At 34.0% G+C, this 23385-nt stretch overlaps 1 protein-coding gene across 1 annotated transcript in view; it reads right to left on the bottom strand.

Moving 5' to 3' along the window:
• CSMD1 (CUB and Sushi multiple domains 1) overlaps positions 1-23385 on the bottom strand; it is a 2488924-nt gene that overhangs the window by 659719 nt on the left and 1805820 nt on the right. The window contains exon 12 of the mRNA XM_027840340.1: positions 17427-17539. Coding sequence (XP_027696141.1) covers positions 17427-17539 — 113 coding nt within the window. The remainder of the gene's footprint in view (positions 1-17426; positions 17540-23385) is intronic.

The raw sequence follows: 23385 nt of genomic DNA, 5'->3' as shown, positions 1-23385 counted from the left end.
TCCCAAGATGGCATGCAATATGATATAGACTCTACTTATACATTCATATTAACCATATTTTCCCATTAGGCATGATGTAAAGAAGAATTAGAAATGATAGGAGAAACCATAAGAATGAAGCAATAAAACAAAACAACAAAAGAAAAGGAGAGCAAATAATATGCTTTCATATGCATTCAGTCTCCATAGTTTTTTCTCTGGATGTGGATAGCATTTTTCATCATGAGTGTTTTAGAGCTAAGATTTTTGCATTGCTGAGAAGAGCCAAGTCTATCAAAGTAGTCATTGAACAATGTGGTTGTTACTACAAATAATGTTCCCCTAGTTCTGCTCATTTCACTCAGCATCAGTTCATATAAGTCTTTCCAGGTTTTTCTGAAGTCCAACTGCTCATCATTTCTTATAGCACAATAGTATTCCATTACATTCATATACCACAACTTGTTCAGCCATTCCTCAATTGATGGCTGAACTTAATTTCCTTAATTTCCAATTCTTTATCACCACAAAAAGAGCTGCTATAAATATTTTTGTACATGTGGGTATTTTTCCCATTTTTATGATCTCTTTGGGATACAGACCTAGAAGTGGTATTGCTGGGTCAAAGAGCATGGATAATTTTATGGTCCTTTGGGCATAGTTCCAAATTACACTCCAGAATGGTTAGATCAGTTCACAACTCTACCAACAATGCTTTAGTGTTCCTATTTTCTCATATCTTCTCCAACATTTTTCATTTTCCTGTTTTATCATGTTAACCAATTTGATAGGTAAGATGTGGTACATCAGAGTCATTTTGTTTTGCATTTCTCTAATCAATAATGATTTAGGACACTTTTTCATGTGACTATAGATAGCTTTAATTTCTTTGTATGAAAACTGCCTGTTCATATTCTTTGACCATTTATCAATTGGGAGAATGACTTGTGTTCTTATAAATTTGATTCAATGCTCTATATATTTTAGAAATGAGAGCTTTATCAGAGACAATTGGTTGTAAAAATACTTTCCTGTTTTCTGCTTCCCTCCTAATCTTGTATTGCCTTTGCTTGTGCAAAAAACTTTTCAATTTAATGTAATCAAAATAATCCATTTTGCTTTTTATAATGTTCTCTATCTGTTATTTGGTCAAAAATTCTTCTCTTCTCCATGGGTCTGATAGGTAAACTATTCCTTGTTTCCCTAGTTTGCTTATAGTATCAGTCTTCCTATCTGAATCATGTACCCATTTTGACTTTATCTTGGTATAGGGTGTAAGATGTTGGTCTATTCCCAGTTTCTGCCATACTATTTTCCAGTTTTCCCATCAGTGAAAAACAAGAAAATTTCTCAGTTTTCCCCAATTTCATATGGAAATAATTTAATATGAATATTTTAACCTTGAAAGGAGCTAAGGATTCTAAGAGTTGGAGGTGAGGAAAAAAGACTGATTTGGTTTCAGTTTCCTCATCTGAAAAGTACAGCTATTATTTTATGATCAAATGACCACCCAGTGGTAGGATAAGAGGTGATGTTGGGTGTAATTGTGAAAAACAGAAACACCTAATTAGTGATGTCTTGTAAGAACATATATTTAAACTTTTCACTGTATTCAAATCAGTAATTAGAAATCACATATTTCTAATTGGAATTATTCCATGGGCTTTTTTGACCATTCTACAGCATCATTAACAATTCTTTTAGACATAAGAACTAATCTTGGGAATTAGTCTCTTCCTGTAAGATGAAGAGGGCAAAATGCTTCTAGCCAAGTTTACAATGGTTTTAGCAATCAAACCCTTAACCTCCACATAATCTCCACTTCATCTTATTTCAGTTTACTCTCAGGTTGAAGCTGAATTTGTAAGGATAAATGCTTAGATGAAAGTGTAGGATGTAGCTCAAGATAATGGACCACTAAGCCTAAGATTTAAATGTCAAATTTCCATGTCAGAATTTAATACTCTCTGGAGCTTCACCACCTGCCCTCATTGCTCACACATGCTGACCAATTTAAATATTGAATAATGGCTTATTTCAAATTATTAAGACTGGACCATTTTTATCATGCACTTATGAAAGTTGACTCAAAAAAAAAACAACAACTAAGACTGTGGCAAATGATGTGAAAGGTATGTCACATTTCCATTGAAGCAAGGTTTTCAATGACTTTAAGTATTCCTAATGCAATTTGTTCTGTGGTATAAAATAAATCAACATAAAATTATTGTTTTGACTCTAACACCAGCTAGGGTTGGCTTATTTAAATTTTTTGGTTTATATTAATTTGAGTTAAATAGTACTATGCCTAAGCATATACCTGAGGCATCTTTGTCAGCACATTCCCCAGCTAAAGCCCATTGAACACCACGAGTACTTCAGGCAAGGTAAAATTACCTATTCTGGTTCAAGTTTTAAAATTATCACAAGGAAAAGAAAAACCTACCCTACTTCCCTCCTAAAAATACTTCTACTAAAATCATCAATTCCTTATCCTATGGAATAACTAAACTATATCTGAATACAATATAATAATATTATAATTTCTATACAGAATCAACCAATCATTAAACATTTATTAAGTTCCTACCATATGCCCTGTACTTTTCTAGGTGCTAAAACAAGAATGAAACAACTTCTATTTTCAAGGAAATTATATTGTGTAAGGAGAGATATATGCATGTGTACACACACATATACTGCTAGGGTAATGCATATATATGACTTTATTCTGCACATATATAAATTTATTTTCAATTTCTTATGGATACATACATATACATTGCTGGTATACTGCACATATATGTGGGTATACATGTGTATATATGTATATAGATATAGATATAGATATAGATATATATAAATTTATCTGCATACACATTTACACATACACAAAATTTGAAATGGACAGAAGCTCTAACTGATGCCCATGTGCTTTGGAAGGTACTTGGTATAATGGTTGATGGTGACTAGAATCAATATATCTATAGCTACTTTAATATCCAATTATCTCAATCATTGCTATTTTGATCACCTTTATAGTTCTTATTCTCTCTCTCTCATGTAGAACATATTCATTTTGATGTAGTATACTTGCAGTTTATTTATATGTATGTATGTATATTTGTATGTGTATATATAAATATACATATATTTTTAGTTTTAAATAAGTAGAAAGTATTTTAGGCAGGGATGGCACTAGCAATCATGAGGGAGGGGATCAGGAAAAGATTTGGGTGGAGGGCAGTGCTTGAGGAGAACTTATATATTACTTTGTAATAAGGAACTTCAAATAATTCTACTTCAAAATTTCAATAAATCTATTGCTTTATAGTTTGGACACTCTCCCCATCACTCCAAAAATGATAACTTATCTCTTCTCTCCCATCTTCTGTGACTCTTGGTCATATCTTCCATAGAAGATATTCCACATATGATCCACCCTTTAGTATTAGTTCAGCACTGGAATGGTATTTGTGTCATCATTTACTCTTGCTAGCTGACTAATCTATCCACTTCTATATCCTAGCTGGTAGTTGTCATGACATAGGTGTTCTATATAATATTCTACATTTCACTAAACAAGGCTCTAACAAAATGTTTAGCTCAAAGTTGGCATATTGTTCTTTGTTCAATTTTATCATATTTGTTTAAGAAAATCTTGGTCAAATTTAAAGTAAATATTTGATTGCTAAAATCCTGTAATTAAAGTAACAAACTCACTGACATATCACAAAGGCTAACGTACACATAATAAGCAATTAACCTGGTTGAATGAGGCATGAAGTTATTTTCCCCCAAGTCCCATTAAAACAACAGCAGCAACAAACTTACTAAACCATGTTGTTTATGCACTTAGCCTACTTAAAGGTTATATTAACGTCTTCTGCAAGGAAGTTTGGCAAAGAAGTTATATAGAGATTTGAGTATGCCTGAGGAATTCTCTTAATATTTAGATACATTTTATACTATAAGCTCTCTATAACTTGCTTTACAGAAAGGTACTTGTTAAAAGAGGGTTTGAGGTATTGTGGTAAAATACCTAAAACTTTAAAATTAATAACCCAAAGGATTCTAGGTATATGTGTGTATATATGTGTGTGTGTGCATGTGTGAGTGTATGTGTACATGTGTGTGAGTTTTAATAGTATCCTTCCTTGGAATCTCTTTCAATGAATGTCAAAGTTTTCTTTTCAATGAAACCCAGGGGAAACCCTTAGTTATTACCACATGAACTGCATTGCAGGGTGAAATCCTGACCTGTTCTGTGTGCCTCCAGGTAGGACTAGCTCTAAACCATCTAACTTTTCTCTTAAGTTTTTAAAGACTTCCAGTGTCTAACAATTTTTACAGTCAACAGCTTCATAAATAGATCTCATATAACTTCCTTCTGGGCTTACATCTCATTTTGTCCTTATAGAAAAATTCTATTTGGAAACTTGTTTTAAAGTATCCTTTAACATTTCTCTTTACCTTACTATTCTATTTCTACTTTTTTGAATGATTCAATTTTCTACTCTTTATATCACTTAAATAGAATGCTTTTAAAACTCTCTCAAACCGTTATTATAATGAACATCTATTTGGTCAGAATTACTGCCTTCTTTGAAAAGTAAAGAGATAGATAAATATACATATAGAAAAATATGAGAAGAAGAAGAGAAGAAAGCAGATTAATGCCATAATAGACAACTGCACTTCTCCATTCTTTTGATCCAATAGTCAAAATGAGATGAAAATATTCATTGTTTACCTTATCTCCCTATCCTTTTCAATAATATTTTAAAATGTGTTTACATTTTAAATGTGTTGTCTTTGGCAACATGCATTTCCATTTGGCAAAGAGGCTAAGAGTTTGATAACTAAATTGTTTTATGCTGACTTTGGCATCTTTGCTGTGACAGCTGCTTTACATATGTAAACTTGTGTAGAAAACAGTGATAATCAAAGTCAATTATTTTTCCCCAATCTCTTTCCCATTTTAAAATCATCAGTGGATAGGAGGTTGGAGCCATTACGACTGCATGCAGTATCATTTTATCTTGATTTTGTTCCTCCACTCTACCTAAACTTCTACCTACCTCCACTCTACCTGACTTTAAGCATCTTTCTGAAAAGAATCCTAGTGATAGTCTCAATTTACCCTTAGGGAATCTTTCTTTTTTTTCAGTGCTTACCAAATACAGCGTTTTGTAATTTCTTTATTAAGACAGTAATTATGATATACAAATATGAGGTTTCTGAGTAATCTTCTAGGCTTTGGTCTTTCATCTCAATTCAGAAACACATTTTCCCATATTTTTCAATATTTTTCCCTTCTGCCTACCTTCACATCGCTCTTGTCTATCTGTCATCTCTCTACTTATGTTCGTTCTCTCTCTCTCTCTCTCCCTCTCTCTCTCTCTCTCTCTCTCTCTCTCTCTCCATTTACCCATTTGTCTCTTAGTGGTGAGGATTTTGATAAGCTCCTCATAGAACTTTGGTACTTTGTCATCTTCTGCAAGGTTCAATAGTATATAAACTGAAATTTACAGAATTAAAAAAAAAAGAAATTCACAGAATTTCAAAGCTACAAGGGATCTGAGCTATTGGATAATACAATGCAGACTTCCCCCAAAGAATGCTTAAAACAACACACTTGACCATTGGTCACCTTTTTTTTTTAACATATGGAATAAGTGTGATCTTATTGCTTCAGTCAATCTCTCAATTTGTTAACGAATCAATCAATATTTATTAAGTAACCACTATGTGTCAGGGACTGTGTTAGGTCCTGGGGAAAGAAATGTTAAGAATGAAACAATCACTAGTCTCAGTGAGCTTCCATTCTAACGAGGGAGTTAAGTACACATAAAATGAATATAACATAAATATAAAATTAGTAAATATAAATTATATAGAGCTGATAACATAAGGTAGTTTAAGAGACAGGACACTGATGGGGGGATCAGGAAATGTTTTATGCAAGAGGTGGTACCTGAATTTCTTAAAGGAAGAGAAGTATTTCATGAGTCAGAGATAAGAGGAAGTATATTCCCACTATAGTGAAAAGTCAGTATAAAAGCATGGAAGTGAGAAATGAGTGTCATGTGTTAGAAGCAGAGAGAAAACCAGTTTGGCTACATTGTCAAGTGCTAGAGTCAAAACATACAGTGCAATGTACACTGGTGCAGCCAATTCCACTTACCTCTAATTGTTAGGAATTTTTTTTTCCTGATCTCAAGTCTAAATTTGCCTCTGTGCAACTTCTATCCAATGTTCCTATATCTAAGCTCTAGGGACCAAGCAGAATAAATCTATTCCTTCTTTTACATGGCTCACCTTCAAGAACTATAATAATTATGTCTCCCTGAATCTTCCAAAATGTAAACATCCTTGTTTCTGCCAATTGATCATCAAGTGGGATGAATTGAGGGGTCCTCACCTTTCTGATTGCCATCCTTTTTTTTGCTTACAATGTCCTTTCTAAAGTATTATGTCTAAAACTGAATGCATTTCAGTGATGGTCTGACTAGTTAAGAATAATTGGGGCTATGATTCCATTATACTCTTTCTTTTAATAGACAATAAGGTTATATTAACTTTTTTGGCTGACATATCATACTGCTGATTGATACTGAACCTGCAGTTTATTAATACCCCAAGATCTCATTTAAATAAACTTCTCTCTAAACAAACCTTCCCCATATTGAATGTCACAGTCATTTAATGTACCCAAATAGGAGGCTTTATATTTCCTCCCTATTATATTTCCTCTCTATCTTACCCTACAGAAAATGGGGGGGAAGGGGACAAGAGAGCAGGAGGAAGATAGAGGGGAGGGCAGCTGGGGGAGGGAGTAATCAGAAGCAAATACTTCTAAGGAGGGACAGGATCAAAAGAAAGAATAGAAGAAATGGGGGATGGGATAGGATGAAGGGAAATACACTTAGTTTTTCACAACATGACTATTATGGAAGTGTTTTGCATGACTACACATGTATAACCTATTATATTTCCTCTCATTAGATTCAGCACTATTTTTTTTTTTAGTTTTTCACCCAACATGTAGCTCTACCCTCCAGATTTGTGTCATCTGTAAATATGATAAGGATGCTTCCTATCCCATAATCCAGGATATTATTTTTTTTTTTCAACAACAACACAGGGTCAAGAAAACATTGCTGGGATATTGCACTTGAGTCTTCCTTCCAAGCTGATATAAAACCACTATCTTCACAGAAGTCATACTGATTTTACTCATAATGATCATCAAATGAGTTAACATATGCAATGCATTTGCAAACCTTAAAGCACTATAATAATGCTATTATTGTTATTTCACTGTTAAAGAATTCCTCCATATGAGTATGAACTTTGCCATTACACTGTAAGCTCCTTGAGATCAGGGGCTATCTTTTCTCTTTCTTTATATCTCTCATGCTTATCAGTGTCTGGCACATAGTAGATACTTAATATATGCTTATTGACTAACAAAAATATTTGAATAAAAATAAACATTATTAAAATATTTTGACTTTCTGATGTATACATTTAATTAACTAATCAATATTTCAAACCAAGTAACATCAATAATCTGAATTAATATTTAATTATCCACTATTTCCCCACAGTGGTTAACTAGATAGGATACATTAAAATGTTAATTTATAGAAATAATCTAATTTTTTTAGATATCTTGTTTTACTTAATATACCTTTTAATATCATCTCCTTTGTAAACTTCCTTCTCTATTTAAAATATCTTTTTAGCTTTAGAATATGAATCTTTGACAAAACAAAATTAATACAGGGACTCTTGCCAGGACACCTCAACCTTGAGTTAGACAGGGCCATAGAGATGGAAAGTGATCCTTGTTTCCATGACAACTAAAGTTATTGCTTTTGCTCACACTTCAAAAAGAGTGTTAATTAGATCTAAACGTGGTGATGATTTTTGTAATGGGGTTACAAAAAGACATGCTCAAGCATGTGTGCACACACAGACACCTAAGGTAAACTGAGATTACAAAATTATGAATAATATTTTAAACAGAGTACCTGAAGCTACTTAAATGTGTTTCCCATAAAGGGTTCACATGAGTAACTCAAAAACATAATTCAAGCCCACCTTATCACTTAGTACTGTTTTCACAATTGTTTTTACCACAATCTTAAAGTTATACATAAATACTGTCCTGGTTGGCTTACTGCAATACAAGTCTATGTTGTTGTTGTTTTGTAAAAATTGATTTACATATTCATTAATTCATTGGATCCTAACAAAAGCCTTCCATTGAATAGAAAAGGTAATAGTAGGAGAGGTTAAGTTATTCATTCAAGATGACATAACAAGTAATTATTGGAGTCAGAGTCCTAACCAGGGTCTTTTCAACTCAAATCTCAGTAGTCTTTCTATCCATGGAGCTTCTACATCTTTGAAAGACAAACACACACACAAACACACACACACACACACACACACACACACACACACACTGATATAGCCAAATTGGCAGACCATATAATACTACACTGAAAAGTGAAGGCAATTCAAATGTTGCCCAATCTTTGAAATAGTGTAAAGATAACTTTGTTTTGAAATTCTGTTTTCTAGGAGTGAAACGATTTAGTTAGTATAAAAGCTATCAGTATAGTTGGATACATTCATAAAATGAAATTTTCTAGAGTTTGGTTATATATTTTTAATTTACATTACTTAGAACATTATGATAAATTATATTAATATTAAAATCATATTAATTCTAAATTATTTTGGAAAGGGCATTTGACTTCAAGTTAAGAGACCTGGGTTGAAACTCCACCTTCGAGTATTGCTTTTTGTGTGGACCTAGGAAGGTTACTAAACCTCTTTGAGTTTCATGTAGTTTTTACTTTTCAAGGTTGTTGTGAAGATCAAATAAATGTAAATTACATACGTACATATAAATGAATAATTCATGGGGTTTTAGTCCTAGATCCATCATTACTAAATGTGTGACCTTAGATAACATCCCTATCATCTTTTTAAAATAATACTTTATTCTCCTCCAATTATATGTAAAAACAATTTTTAAGATTCATTTTAAAAAAATGTTTTGAATTTAAAATTCTATCCCTCCCTCCCTCACCTTGATCCTCCTTGAGAGAGTAAGAACCTGATATAGGTCGTACATGTGCAATCATGTAAAACATTTCCATATTATTTATTTTGTACAAGAAGAAACAAAGAAACAAAGTGAAAAATAGTATGCTTTACTTTATGATGAGACAACATTGATTCTTTCTCTGGAGACAGATAACATTTTTCATCATGAATCCTTCAGAATTGTCTTGGATCACTGTGTTGTTGAGAATAGCTAAATCATTCAGAGTTGATAATCATCTTATATAGTTGGTATGGCATACAATGCTCTCCTGGTTCTGCTCACTTCACTTTGTGAACTTTTCAGTTCATATAAGTCTTCCCAGGTTTTTCTGAAATCATCCTACTTGCTATTTCTTATAGCACAATAATATTTCATTACAATCTCATACCACAACTTATTTAGCTATTTCCCAATTGATGGGCATCCCTTCAATTTCCAGTTCTTTGCCACCACAAAAAGAGTTGCTATAAATATTTTTGTAAAAATAGGTCCTTTTGCTTTTTAAATTTTGGGGGGGGGTTTCGACCTAGCAGTAGTATTTCTGGATCAAAAGGATATGCACAATTTTATAGACCATTGGGCGTAGTTCCAAATTGCTCTCCAGAATATTTAGATCAGTTCACAACTCTACCAACAGTTCATTACTTTCTCAGTTTTCCCAAATCACCTCCAACATTTATCATTTTCCTTTTTTTTGGGGGGTAGGCATATTAGCCAATCTGATAAGTGTGAGATGGTATATATCAGAATTATTTTAATTTGCCTACCTACAGGCTCCCTGGGGTATGGGCTACATACCCTAGCTTGTTTACAGGACTATGCTCCCACCTCAGTGAGACAGACCTTTCCTTTTGTGCTGGTAAGTTGCTTCCACACTATTAAATTGGTTCTGAGATATTTCTCAAGGTTGTTTGGAAGGGAATTTGGGGGGGCTCCAGGGATTTCCTTCTTCCTTTTGCTATGTTGGCACAGAAAGTTAACTTTATCAATAATCTCTGAGCTTCAGTTTAATCAACTAAAAGTATATAGAACTGTGTAAGGTGAGGGGATTGATGAAAGAGAACAGTCTACTGGCTATCACAATGTTCAAAATGAAAATGGAGGCAGGGAGAGAGAGAGACAGAGATAGAGAGAAAGATATAGAGAGATAGAGTCAGAGATAGTGATAGAGATGGAGAGAGTCACATTTTCATATGCCTCTTAATGTTTCTGAAGAGATGTTTTAAGTTTTGCTACTCTTTCAATTTACACTTAACAAATATGGCATTTTTGACACTTATTCTTCTTCTAGATCCTTAGATCTTTACTTCTAAGATTGGCATAATGTACTAAAATCTTGCATTGTACAACTAGTAAAATGACTGATCCTAAGAATCTAAACGTTTTTGTTACAGTTATTATGCACAGGGTACTGCTTAGTTTACTGGGGACAGGGAAAATTTCTCTTTACTGAGGTGGAGGTAAAAGCAAACTCTTACTCCAAAAAACAGATCCTGAGATCAAGGAGCCTATGCCTAGTATTTTATACTGGCATATTTTCCATCCATATAATTTATCCAACTCCTAACACAGTGTGTTCCACAGAAAACAGGCTTAATCCATACATACTGAAATCTTTAAAGAAATAATTGTTAAGTTCAAAGTAAAAGGGCTAAAGTATTCATAAACTCTTTTGATCTCTATTGCTTGTTTTTTGATTATTCTCCATTCTCTTCCAAAAAGGAGTTATTTTCATTTGAAACATCTTGCTCTCAAATGCAATCAGTCCCAGGGAACACTCATCAATTTGTACTGCTTCACAGCAAGTGATATTATTTCCATGGTCATCTTAACAATTTTGCTGTTCATATGCCCAAAGGGCAATCAAACTGTGCATACTCTTTGATCCAGCAATACCACTACTAAGTCTGTTTCCCAAAGAGATCATAAAAAAAGGACCTACATGTACAAAAATATTTATAGCAGCTCTTTTTGGTGTGGCAAAGAACTGGAAATTGAGGGAATGCCCATCACCTGGGGAATGGCTAAACAAGTTGTAGTATATGGATGTAATGGAATATTATTGTGTTATAAGAAATGATGAGCCAGCAAATTTCAGAAAAACCTGTAAAGACTTACATGAACTGATGCAAAGTAAAGTGAGCATAACCAGGAGAACATTGTACACAGTAACAGTAACACTATGCAATGATCAACTATAACTGACTTAGCTCTTCTCACCAATACAATGATTCATGACAATTCCCCAAAAGACCCATAATGGAAAAAGCTATCCCCATCCAGAGAAAGAACTATGGAATCTGTATGCAGTTTGAAGCATATTGTTTTCACTTTTTTGTGTGTCTTTCCCCTTTTGTTCTGTTTTGCACATGCATAACTTATATCAGATTTCTTGTCATCTTGGGGGAAGGAAGAGAAGGAGAAAAATTTTGAACTCAAAATCTTACAAAAATAAATGTTGAAAATTAAAAAAGAATAAAATGTACTCACAGTTTGGTAAAAAAATAATTTTGCTATTCTGATTTTTCAAATGATTTAAAATTATGAAAATGTTTGAAATGCAATATTATGTGAAAGATTGTTATCACAAAGATTTAAATTTTTTTTCTTATATTCAGAGGGCACCTTCTCTAATCACACCTAACCACCTGTCCATGTAGAAAAAGAACTACTATTCAGTAATTCATTTTTATCAAAGCAAAAGCAAATAGAACAAATAGGAAAAACAAAAAAGATATTTCACCACAAGATTTTAACAAAGTAACTTAAACCACCATCTGGGTGATACCTTAAGAATGATCTAATTAAAGTTGGTACTATAAAAATGCTCTTGAGTTTAATGGGAACTAAACTCAAGAGAAATAAAACTAACCTTTATATAAATAATTTTCAATTATAATGCCAGAAGTTTCTAAGAGCACATCTCAGTGTATGCAAATATTATGGTAAAAAAATAATCCAAAGGTATCGTATCAGCAAGTCTATTAAAATGAGTTAATCAAAACCTGATTATTAACATATTTTGTTACAACATAACATTTATGTTTATAAATTCAAGAATATAAACTTTACTGATTTACATTTTAGTTAACATAAAATCATAAAGTATTCTAACACATTCACTCTATCTTTTATATCAATACTGGAATTTTTTCTCTAATTACTCTTATCCACATATCCTCAAAATCATAGTATATACTCCATTCATCAGGTTCTGGCGTTTTTTTTTTAATTAAAAAATACTAACATTTTCTTTTTTATTACTAAAACAAATATACAATAAGAAAAGAAAAAGAAGCAAAATTAAATATTGAAACTGAAATACAAAATAAAAAAAGAAGAAAAAAACATGTCATGTGCACAGCAAAATGTTAAAAGAGGATCAAAACTATATAGCAATAAATTTCCAGGGGCAGCTAGGTGGTGCAGTGGATAGAGCACCAGCCCTGGAGTCAGGAGGACCTGAGTTCAAAACTGACCTCAGAAACTTGACACTTACAGCTGTGTGACCCTGGGCAAGTCACTTAACCCTATTGCCTAGTAAAAAACAACAACAAAAAAATAAATTTCCATTTCAAGAATGCCTATATAATAAATACTGTGTGTTGTGTTGAGAGCTGTCCATTTTTTCTTTGCTTCCTTGTAAGTTTTCTCTTGTTCTCTGCTATACACTTTTTACTTCTGTTCTTTTTTACCCCCTTTGTTCCCCCTCTTTCAAAGGCTACAATTAAGCATGGATGTATTTATATAGAGATAAACATATACACACACACATACATATACAGACATATACTTTCCCTAACAAATTCTACTTCTGATCTTTGTTTTATATTTGTGTGTATCTCTTACTTCCTATCCCTCCTGACTCCTCTACTTTACTTCCACAGGCTACCTTGCCCTCCTAACTTAAGCTAACCTCCCTCCTCCAAGGACCCCTCCATTATCCTCCCATTACCATAAATCTAAACACCCTTCTATATCTCCTTTTGACCTACTCCTTCACACTTCCCTCTAGAAATCTCTCCTCCTTTGCCCCCACCCTATCCCCTTGGCATTTTATGTATCTCTGAATTTAGAAGACTTTTATACTCTTCTAGATATGTAAGTATTGTTCCCTCTTGAACCCATTCCTGATGAAAGTAGGTTTCAAGAACTAACAGACCTCCTCTTCCATCTAATTCCTCATCAGTTCTTCCTCTTGTACCCCATTCATATAAGATAATTACTCTTTTTAGCTGTTCCTAAACAGTTTTACTTTTTAAAGTCATATCATACTCAGGTCTACCCCTCCAATCTTTCTTATGAACTACACAATTACTAATAACAGTCTTAGACAAACATTTTATATTTTACATACATAAAAGGTAAATATTCTGTCCTTATTCAGTCTCTTGTAATTAGTCTGTACCATGTACCTTATATTTCTTTCGGCTCTTGTGTCAAATCTTTTATTAAGTTAAGGTTTGTTTGTTTTTTTAAACAAAATCCTGAAGGTCTGTCAGTTCATTAAATGTCCATTTTTTTTTCACTCAGGATTGTGGTTAGCTTTGCTGGGTATGTTTAGCTTTGCTGGGTATGATATTTTTGGTTGGAACCTAAGTTCTTTTGCTCTTCAATATATAGTGTTCCAAGACTGGCAGTCTTTTAGTGTTGCCACTGCTAGGTTTTGTGTGATTCTAATTGTGGCACCACCATATTTAAATTTTTTTTCTTGTTGCTTATAACATTTTTTTCTTTGAGCTGGGGGTTTCAGAATTTGAGTTTAATATTCCTGTGGGTTCTTCTTATAGGATCTCTCTCAGGTAGTGATCAGTGGATTTTTTCCTGGTTCTGCTTGTTCTACTGCTTCGGGACAATTTTCTTTGATTCTTCTTGTATTATTATATTAAGATTTTTTATCATAGTTTTCAGGTACTCTGATTATTTTTGTATTTTCTCTTCTTGATCTGTTCTCCAGATCAGTTGTTCTTCTTATGAGGTATTTCATATTCTCTTCTATTTTTTTCATTCTTTATGTTTTGTTTTATTATTTCTTGATCTCTTATAACTTCTCTGTCTTCCCCTTGCCCAATTCTGGTTTTCAAAGAGTCATTTTCTTCCTTAAGATTCTGGATCTATTTTTCTAATTGGTTGAGTTTCTTTTCATAATATTCTTGTTTGTCTTGGATTTTTTTTTTAGTTTTTGCTCAATCTCTCTTATTTGATTTTTAAAGTCTTTCTTTTAAGTTCTTCTATGAATTCTCTTTGGGCAGGTGACCATTTGACATTACTCTTTGGGTTCAGAAGAGGATTTCTTTGCCTCAGTATCCTCCTCTGAAGATGGACCCCAGTCTTCTTTATTCCCATAGTAACTCTCTATGGCTGGATTCTTTCTCCTTGGCCTTTGCACTTTTTTTTCATTTGTAATACCTTAGTTTTTATAATCATCTCTGTTCCTGGGGCATGGGGGGGTGCCTGTGGCCTCAAGATCCTTCTTCAGTTCTCCCCTATGATCTAGAACCTAAACAGAGACCTCTAGCCTCCTGTAAGTGCCCAGAGCCAGCAGAATCCCTGCCCCATTGCTTCTGCACTCACTGGGCTTGTGCTGGTTCCTTTTCAACTCCCACCATGTCTCTGCAGCAAGTTGGTCTGGCATTCCTTGTTAGCAGAGATTCTCTTGATCTTCCCTGACTCAGAGACCCAACTCCCCTCACTATCCCAGGGGTAAGAGTTCCTGCAGCTGAGGCTGAAACAGCCTCCCAACATAGCTAACACTCAGGGTTTGCTGCTTGCTGTTTCAACAAATCTAGGACTAGCCTAGAGGTGTCTCCACAGGGACCAAACCTGGTCCTGGAATTTTTCTTCAGATCTTCTCTGATTGTCCCAGAAATGTCCTGTTCTATCCCTATTATTATTATTTTTTTAGCACTCTATATTCTCCTTGAGTTGCTATTTCATCTCTTTCATGGAGGAAAATCTTGAGAGCTTAGAATTTTCTGACCTACTCTACTATATTCCCAGAATCCTCTCCCTGTTTGTTTATTTTTGCTTCACATCATTGCATAAATGTCCTTCCAGAATTTTCCATATTCCTCATAAAAGTCCATGTTACTTATATTATTAAAAAAATTCTTACATGAGTTTAAAACCATTCCATAGAGTTATTTTGACAGATGATAGTGCAGTGAACAGAGTGCTGAATCTGGAGCCAGGAAGTTCTGAGTTAAAATCTTGCTTAAACACTTCAAAAGCAATATGACCTTGGTCATGTTACAGCATCTTTATGAACCTAAATTTCTTCATCTGTGTCAATAAGCATAATGATAGCACATACTCCCACAGAATTACTGAGAAAATTAAATGAGATAATGTACAGATAATACCTTACATATCATAAAGTACTAAATAAGTATAATATATGATTATTATTCTACATTTCACTATGCCACAGAAACATCTAGAAGTGTTCACTGTACCACAGAAATATTTGAAAGTGAACATATATTCCTTTGTCTGGTGACTGATAAGAATGGAGGACTGAATGACAGAACTAAAATTGAAGAACCAAGTATCTTTTCTACCATTTTTATGTCATTTTATCATTTAAGCAGAAGAGAGAAATTAGCAAGTGGGAATGTTTGCATTTGGATTTGTTAAGTACTAGGGAAAACTGAATAATAAATGAGCATTTATTAAATATTTATATGTCAGGCACTGTGACACAAAAATTTGACCTTCCATGCCCTTATGGAGCTTACATTACACTGGGATTGGCATGAATTAATGTGTTTTTTTGGTTTAAATTTGTCCATGGGTTTGTCTCCTTGGCTGAAATGCTTCACAGAAGGGAGGTCCCACCTGCATGTCTTTTCTTTTTGTCAGAATATCATGAGAATATCCACTGCAAGGAGAACTTCTTGGTAATTAAAGGCCAAGTGAAGAGTATAGGTCATACAAGGAAGACATAATATCACCATTCACATATTTTTCTTATGATGTTTATTTTTTCTGGCTCCCAAACAGCATAAGACCAAAGGATGGACCACTTAACACCTCAAAAAAACTCACAGACATTATACACATGTTCTTGACTGTTCTCCCTAGAATTAAAGCAGCAAAGGCTATATACAACACTATGGCAGGCAGAATGAGAAAAACACCAACCATCAGAGCCAAACTTTTGTAAAATTCTCACAGCCTTGTTTGTCCTCCACATCCTCATTCCCTAATAGTTCCATTGTAACTCACTGAAGGCAGTACAAAGCTTATTAAAACACCAGTATTTGATATCTATTTTTGATGTATTATGGCCACTGGAATTTTTCAATTCATTGCTTTTCACTGGCACCAGGAATTTTGATCTAAACTTGTTCACCATAGCTTGAAATATTTACAAGTTTCTCTCTACTCAAATCTTCTCACTGACATTTTGGAATCAGTAACATTTCTATCAACATGTTTCTATTTCTATAATTTCTTTGCTTAATAACTTAGGAATTCAGACTAATATGGACAATTACTTAAGTAACAATGTCTCCTTTTAATTTCTATAAACTCACTTTATATTTAAAAAGAAAGTTACGTTCAACTGCATAGGTTTATATCTGTCTTCGTGTTTATTATAATGAATTGAATTTAAGCTTGATATAGGATTTATTTATGTTTGGTTTGAAATCAGTTTATCTTAGCTTACTGCACCCATTACTGATCATCATTAAGATATGTGTTTGAATCCCATAATCATATATGAATTACATAGCTATTCTCGGAATGTAGACCAGTCTGACCCTATGTTATCAGTATTTTAACTAAAGGATAGCTCTTAATAAAGCAAAATATGTTTAACTTAATAAAGCAAAATACGTTTAACTTAAAAAATGATTAGTCTTCACAATAGCACTATAAATAGAACACATTCATTAATTCCCTTAAAACTCTGGATCATTCATGACTATTGCTGTTCATCATTTTCAATCATTTCTGACTCTTCACAATCCCACTTAGTGTTTTCTTATCAGAGATACTACAGTGGTTTACCATTTCCTTCTCCAGTTCATTTTACAGATGAGAAAACTGAGGTAAACATGGGCAAGAGATTTGCTTAGGGTCACACAGCTAGTAAGTATCTGAGTCCAGATTTGAACTCAGGAAGATGAGGCTTCCTCACTCCAGGTCCAGTGCTCTATCCACTGCACCACTAAACTGCTCCAATTAGCCCAGATTTAAAATATAAGGAATCAACATATTCATATATATGTATGAAAAACCATACATGTATATATAATACATAACCTCCAAATGAAAGCTGTTTTTGAATGAATCCATGCATCTGTAGTCATACCTTGGTAAACAGCTTTAAATCCAGGGGAGCCAATGCTATCATCAGACTGGAGATGTAGCCACATTTGATTGCTCATACTCACGATAAGATCAGGTACACTAGATCCAGTGAGTCTGTATAGAAAGGCAAACAACAGTATTATTTAATGTACTATTTATATGTGCTGTTAAGCAGAGTTATAATATTATGAAATTAAAAACAATTATTCTTAAATGAAACAATTTTTTTATGATTGCCTATATGTTACAAGGGTCATGAAAAATCTTTTTTTTTTAAAAATCATGCTTAATTAGCACAATCTTCCTTCAATTAATCTAGAACTACTTTCAGTTTATATTAATTTGTAGATCCAGTGCTGTTTTTAAAAATCAAATTTGATAATGTATTTTTAACTATAGTTTCATTTCTCTTCCTTTCAAATCCATCTTATATGAACACAGATACAATCTATTACCCATGTTCTGGATATAACGCCCCATCATCCAAATGTATTCATTCATTTGTCTGTTCATTCATTGATTAGTATGGGCAGAGAACTGTGCTAGGCTAACTCTGAAAAGGGAGAACATTCATAACTGAGGAATTGCTTTGATTATATCACAATATGTTCAGATGGTCTCTCATTTTATGTTCTTTTTATTCATATTTCTCCCTCAAAATCTCTTTAAATATGTCTTAACATATTTTAGCAGAATATAAAGACTGCATTACATTGGTCACTTAGTTGAAAGTTAAAATTGAAATGCATTTGGCAATATTTAATAAACTCTCTGAATGTTAATGCACACATCAGCCAAAGTATATGTAACAATGAACCATTGTGTGTTGAAAAAAAGTCACATCATGAATCCTGTCAGATCCTGAAAAGAAACACTAAAGACAGTGACTTTACTCCAAATCCTAGCAGATAAGCATGTAAAAACATGGAGAAGAAAATTGATTTCATCCAAACAAATGTCTCTAATCATATAGAAAGCTTGAAGCCACATAGATCCAAGAATATGAACCCCTGATTTGTCCCATCCATCACACCATTTGTCTGTCAGCCCTGGATTCCCATCTCAGACAGAGGAAAACACCTGATGCCTCAGAGGAAGATGCATAGCAGTCATTAAATGTGAAATAACCTGCAAAGTTGTGCACAAAATAAAAAATAAATAAATAAAAGAATTTCAATTGCATATCTAGTTGCTGAAAAGTATATTACTTTGAGGATTGTTTTAAAAATTTTTGTCTGTGTGATCATTTCATATTTCAGTCTAAGTTTTATCCTTGCATCATTATTCATAGGATTATGTCACCAAAAAGTCAGTCTCCTTCTTTACCACATTAGTCTAATATCAGTCCTTTATGACTAAGGGAAGATAAAAATTAAATGGGAGAGGCCTGTCTTTGAATCTTCCTATCCATCCTTTCTAAGGACCTTTTTTACTTATACACCATAAGATGGCAAGAAAAAGGGAAAGGGGAAAAAAACTTGTTTTATGGCTTAGTTTATGTTAAAGTGTGGAAGTATGTACATATGGATTATTATCCTTCAGATTATGATATCTTAAGCATTGTTTCTATGTATGCAATGGAACAAACTTAAAAGTATACACACACACACACTTCATCTTTTTGTTAATACTCTTTCTGCTCTCTCCTCATCTGAAAAGTAAACTGTCCTGTTGTGTTAAGGGACCACTGTTTAATTGAATTGGCCTTTTAATTCCCTCCCCAACTAAATTGAGAAGTTTGACTATACTTTCTGAATGGTTTTATTTTTTAACAAGATTTTTGGGGATAGAAAAAAACCCTAAACGTGGCCCTGCCAATTATTACTTCAGTGACCTCGGGCAAGTCACTTAACCTCTCTGGACCTCAGTTTCCTAAATTCAGAAATGAATGGGCTAGACTAGATGCCCTCTAATGATTCATCTGTCTCTAAATTTACAGTACTATGATCTTACTTCAAAAATGATGGAGGGTCATTTTATTTCATTTTATATTATGTAATAGAGAATAATTAAATATTTAAATGACAACAAAAATGCTTAAAAAGCTATTTTGTTTAAGGTGTTTGAATTTCAAGGAACAGAGATGTTCAAACTGAATCTGGATGAATCTTAGATGGGGATATTGTAGGGATGATTCATTCTCAGGCAGGAAACTGAACTGGCTGAACCTAAGGTCTTTTCATATTTCATGATTTTACGAAGTGACATAGGTAGACACTGAATATGATTTTGAATTTTCTGTAAGCCAAGGAAAAATGCAAATGTGTTGGGTTTTATAGTTTACATTATATGATGAAAGAAAGTATATATGTCCCACTACAGAGATAATAAACACACACTTTTTTAAACTAGATATGTAATTTCACTAGTATAGGGAACTTCCAGTGAAGATGCACCCTTAAACAATGCAGATCTGCAACTGTTGTAGAATTTAATCTTAGGAAATTGCCAGGAGGCAATGAGAGGTTAGGTGACTCACCTATGGTTACACTGCCAGTATTTTATAGAGGCAAGACCTGAATCCACAACTTCCTGGACCTGAGTCAGAGGCTCTCTATACACAATACTATCCTGTCTTTCTTCCAAAAAAAAATTATGTCTATGTTTATAGAGCTTGAAAATTTACAAAATATCGTTTGAGCCTCAAAACAACCTTGTGAGGTAGTTGTATGAATATTAGTTCTATTTTGTAGATAATAAACTTAAAAACTCAGAAAGGATAAGTGATTTGCTTGTGGTTAAACAGCTAATAAGCATGTGTGACAGTTAGAGATGGGATTTGAATAATTTTCCTGTGTCTAAAGCCAGCATTCTATCATGATTTTCTGACTCCCTAAAATTTGCATCTGCTAACCTTGCACAATGATGATGTAAGCAACAGGTGATGGATAAATGCATAAAAAGTTTAATCAAGGTAATGATAGATTTGGACTATCAAACCACACTCAAGTGTCTATATTAAAATGCATTTAATCTTCATGCATATGAGTTTATAAAATGATTTTGGAGATGTTAAATGGTTGCTTTAAATCTTTAGTTTCCTTAAGAAGTATGACACGGAGAAAATATAGTAGACTGATTAACAAAATATCTGTTTTAACTCTATTTCTGCCATAAACTTGCTCAGTAACCTTGGACAAGTCACTTCTCCTCCTCTGAGCCTCTGTCTTCTAATGTAAAATAAGGGAATTGACCTAGATAAACTTTAAGGTTCCTTTCAGCAAATTTAATGGTATGTTACACATATGCTGATGAGACCTTTCCTGTGCATGAACTTATTGAATAGGATTGCATAGAATCATAGAATCTTAGGGTCATAGACCTTGAGTGGAAAGGGATCATAGATACAGTTAAGCACAATACCTTCATTTTAAAGGTGAGTAAACTGCAGCCTAAAGAAGTCACATGAGCCATAAGCATCAGATATGGGATTTGTACACTTTCCATGCCTGAGGAAAGACTTTTTCCACCACAGCAGATCATAGTGGATTCAGCACAATTTTACCAAGCTTTAGTAGTTTAAAACAGCTCTTTGTGTTCTAATATACCCCCATGGCTCAAGAGGAAGTGTGGTGTAGTAGAGCACTAGAATTAGAATCATAAGAACCATTTTGAAAGCAGAATGAGCTGAATGGGGATTTGCCTTTATTAGATGTCTTTAAACAAAGACAGAATTCTGTGGTATGTTGGAGAAGGAATTTGTCTTTCAACATCTTTCAAATATCTAACACTGCCACCACTCTAGTGCAGGCCCTTATCACATCACACCTGAACTACTGTAATAGCCTGCTAGTGGCTCTGCCTGCCTCAAGACTCTCCCAGTTCATCCCTTACTCAATCATCAAAGTGATTTTCCTAAAGTGCAGGTCCAACTATGTTACCGTCCTACTCAATAAACACCAGTGGCTGCCTACTGCCTCCAAGATCAAATACAAAATGCTTTGTTCACAAGCCCTTCATAACCTAGTTCCCTCTTACCTTTCTAGATTTCTTCTACCTTACTCCCCACCATCTGTTCTCTAATCTAGTGACACTGGTCTCCCTGCTGTTCCAGACACTCCGTTCCTCAGCTCCAGTCATTTTCTCTGGCTGTCCCCCCTCTCGGCAAAGTATTCTGTTTCTCTTCAATTCTACCTATTGATATTCCTGGCTTCAAGTTCCAAATAAAATCCCATGTTTTACTGGAAGCCTTCCCCAAGCCTCTTAATTCTAGTGACTATCCTCTTTTTAATTATTTCCTATTTATTCTGCACATAGCTTTCTTTGTATATATTTGTTTATGTATTATCTGTCCCATCAGACTGTAAGCTCCTTGAGGGCCGGGATTGTTTTTTGCCTCTTTTTGTATCCCCAGCACTTAGCAAAGTGCCTGGAACATAGTGGGAATCTAATAGATATTTATTGATTTAATGACTGATTGAGTTAGGGGTTGAACTAAATGGCCACTGAGTTCCCTTCAAACTCTCAAATTCTGTGTCAGTGAAGACCTGGGTTTGAATCATAGCCCATAAACTTACTAGCTATATAATACTTAACCTCTCATAGCTTCCATTTTATCATCTGTAAAAGAGGATAATGGTGATGTTGGAAGGAAAGTGCTTTGTAAACTACAGAGTACTGTACAAATATGAGTTATTATTCTATATCAGATGTGGTTTGAATTCAATAACATTTAATAAACTCTATAATACTTAGTATATTAAAGAATTTATTCAAGGATGCAGTGACCTTTGATGATGTATCCCTCTTCTCCTTAGTATCACTGGACAAAAATGCAAGATTCTTTGCATGTGAAAATGGGTCAGAGTTATTTTTATGCTTAATTGCTCCCATATGGCATGGTCACTCTTGGATGCTCTGGTAACTGTTTTTATTAGAGTACATACAAAAGCAGCATCTCTGGGTAACCCCATTTCAGAACAGCCTTTTTCTCTGGCCCTAGGCAAAAGTTTCAGCAGTTCTACCCTAACCTGAACAAATGGAACTGCTAGGTAGCAATGGATTGAACGACCTAAGCATACTATAGAAGGTTATCAAATCGTGGTGACAGGTGTGAGATGCTTTGTCTAAAAATGGAATCGATTACAATTGCATTCCACTAACTTGTGCCTACATGGGAATTTTTTAAGTCACTAAATTGGCCATATGCTATATCATTGAATTAATTGTTAAAAAGTAAATGCCTGGGAATCAAGAAAACAACACGTACAATGAAAATAACATTAAAAAACATCAGAACAGAGATTAATGCAATGACCAGAAGACAGATGTAACTCTCTGAATTCAGAAAACTTTCAGAAAAATTACAGACACTTTCCCACAAGTGTCTGTAAACAATCAAAGGAACATGGAAACATGTTTTTCAGCTTTCAGGGGCCAGTTTTCAGATATGACATACAGGTTGCTTGAGATGTACACTTGAGAGAAAACTCCTTGAATTAATCTTTGGGTCTGACTGAGTTTCTGGTCAGAGTAACTTGGCTCCTTGGTTAAGGATCTCTAAGTGGCAGGGAGAGGTGGTTCACTTTCCCAGCCATGCAGGGCTAAGTTCAAACAATACTGTAAGGTTTTCTCCCAATTCCTACAATTGAATAAACTTTTTCTCACAAGACAGAAGTTAGACTAGACCCATAACTGAATAGAAAAGGAACTGAGCTAGCTCCAGATTTGATTCACAAGATGAAGGGAGTATGATTCACTCAATTCCCACATTTAACCACTGTCTGTCCAAATCCCCTAAATCACCTCAGTATCCACCTAGGAGGCAGCTTGCACAAGAGAACTTAGACCACCTCCAGTTCTTTGCAACTACCTTTCCTTAGACCCTGAAAGAGATAGGTTAGGAGCTGAAGCCCAAGAGTTCTGGGAATAACAATGCCCCACCAGACCACCAACTCTGCCATCTAAGAGCCTATGCATTTGAACCTATATCTCCTTACTTCAAATTCAGTGATCATTCT

Source organism: Vombatus ursinus, unplaced genomic scaffold (assembly GCF_900497805.2).
Source record: "Vombatus ursinus unplaced genomic scaffold, bare-nosed wombat genome assembly UNPS02014841.1, whole genome shotgun sequence".
NCBI lineage: Eukaryota > Metazoa > Chordata > Mammalia > Diprotodontia > Vombatidae > Vombatus > Vombatus ursinus.
This window is presented reverse-complemented; position numbering and strand designations above follow the sequence as displayed.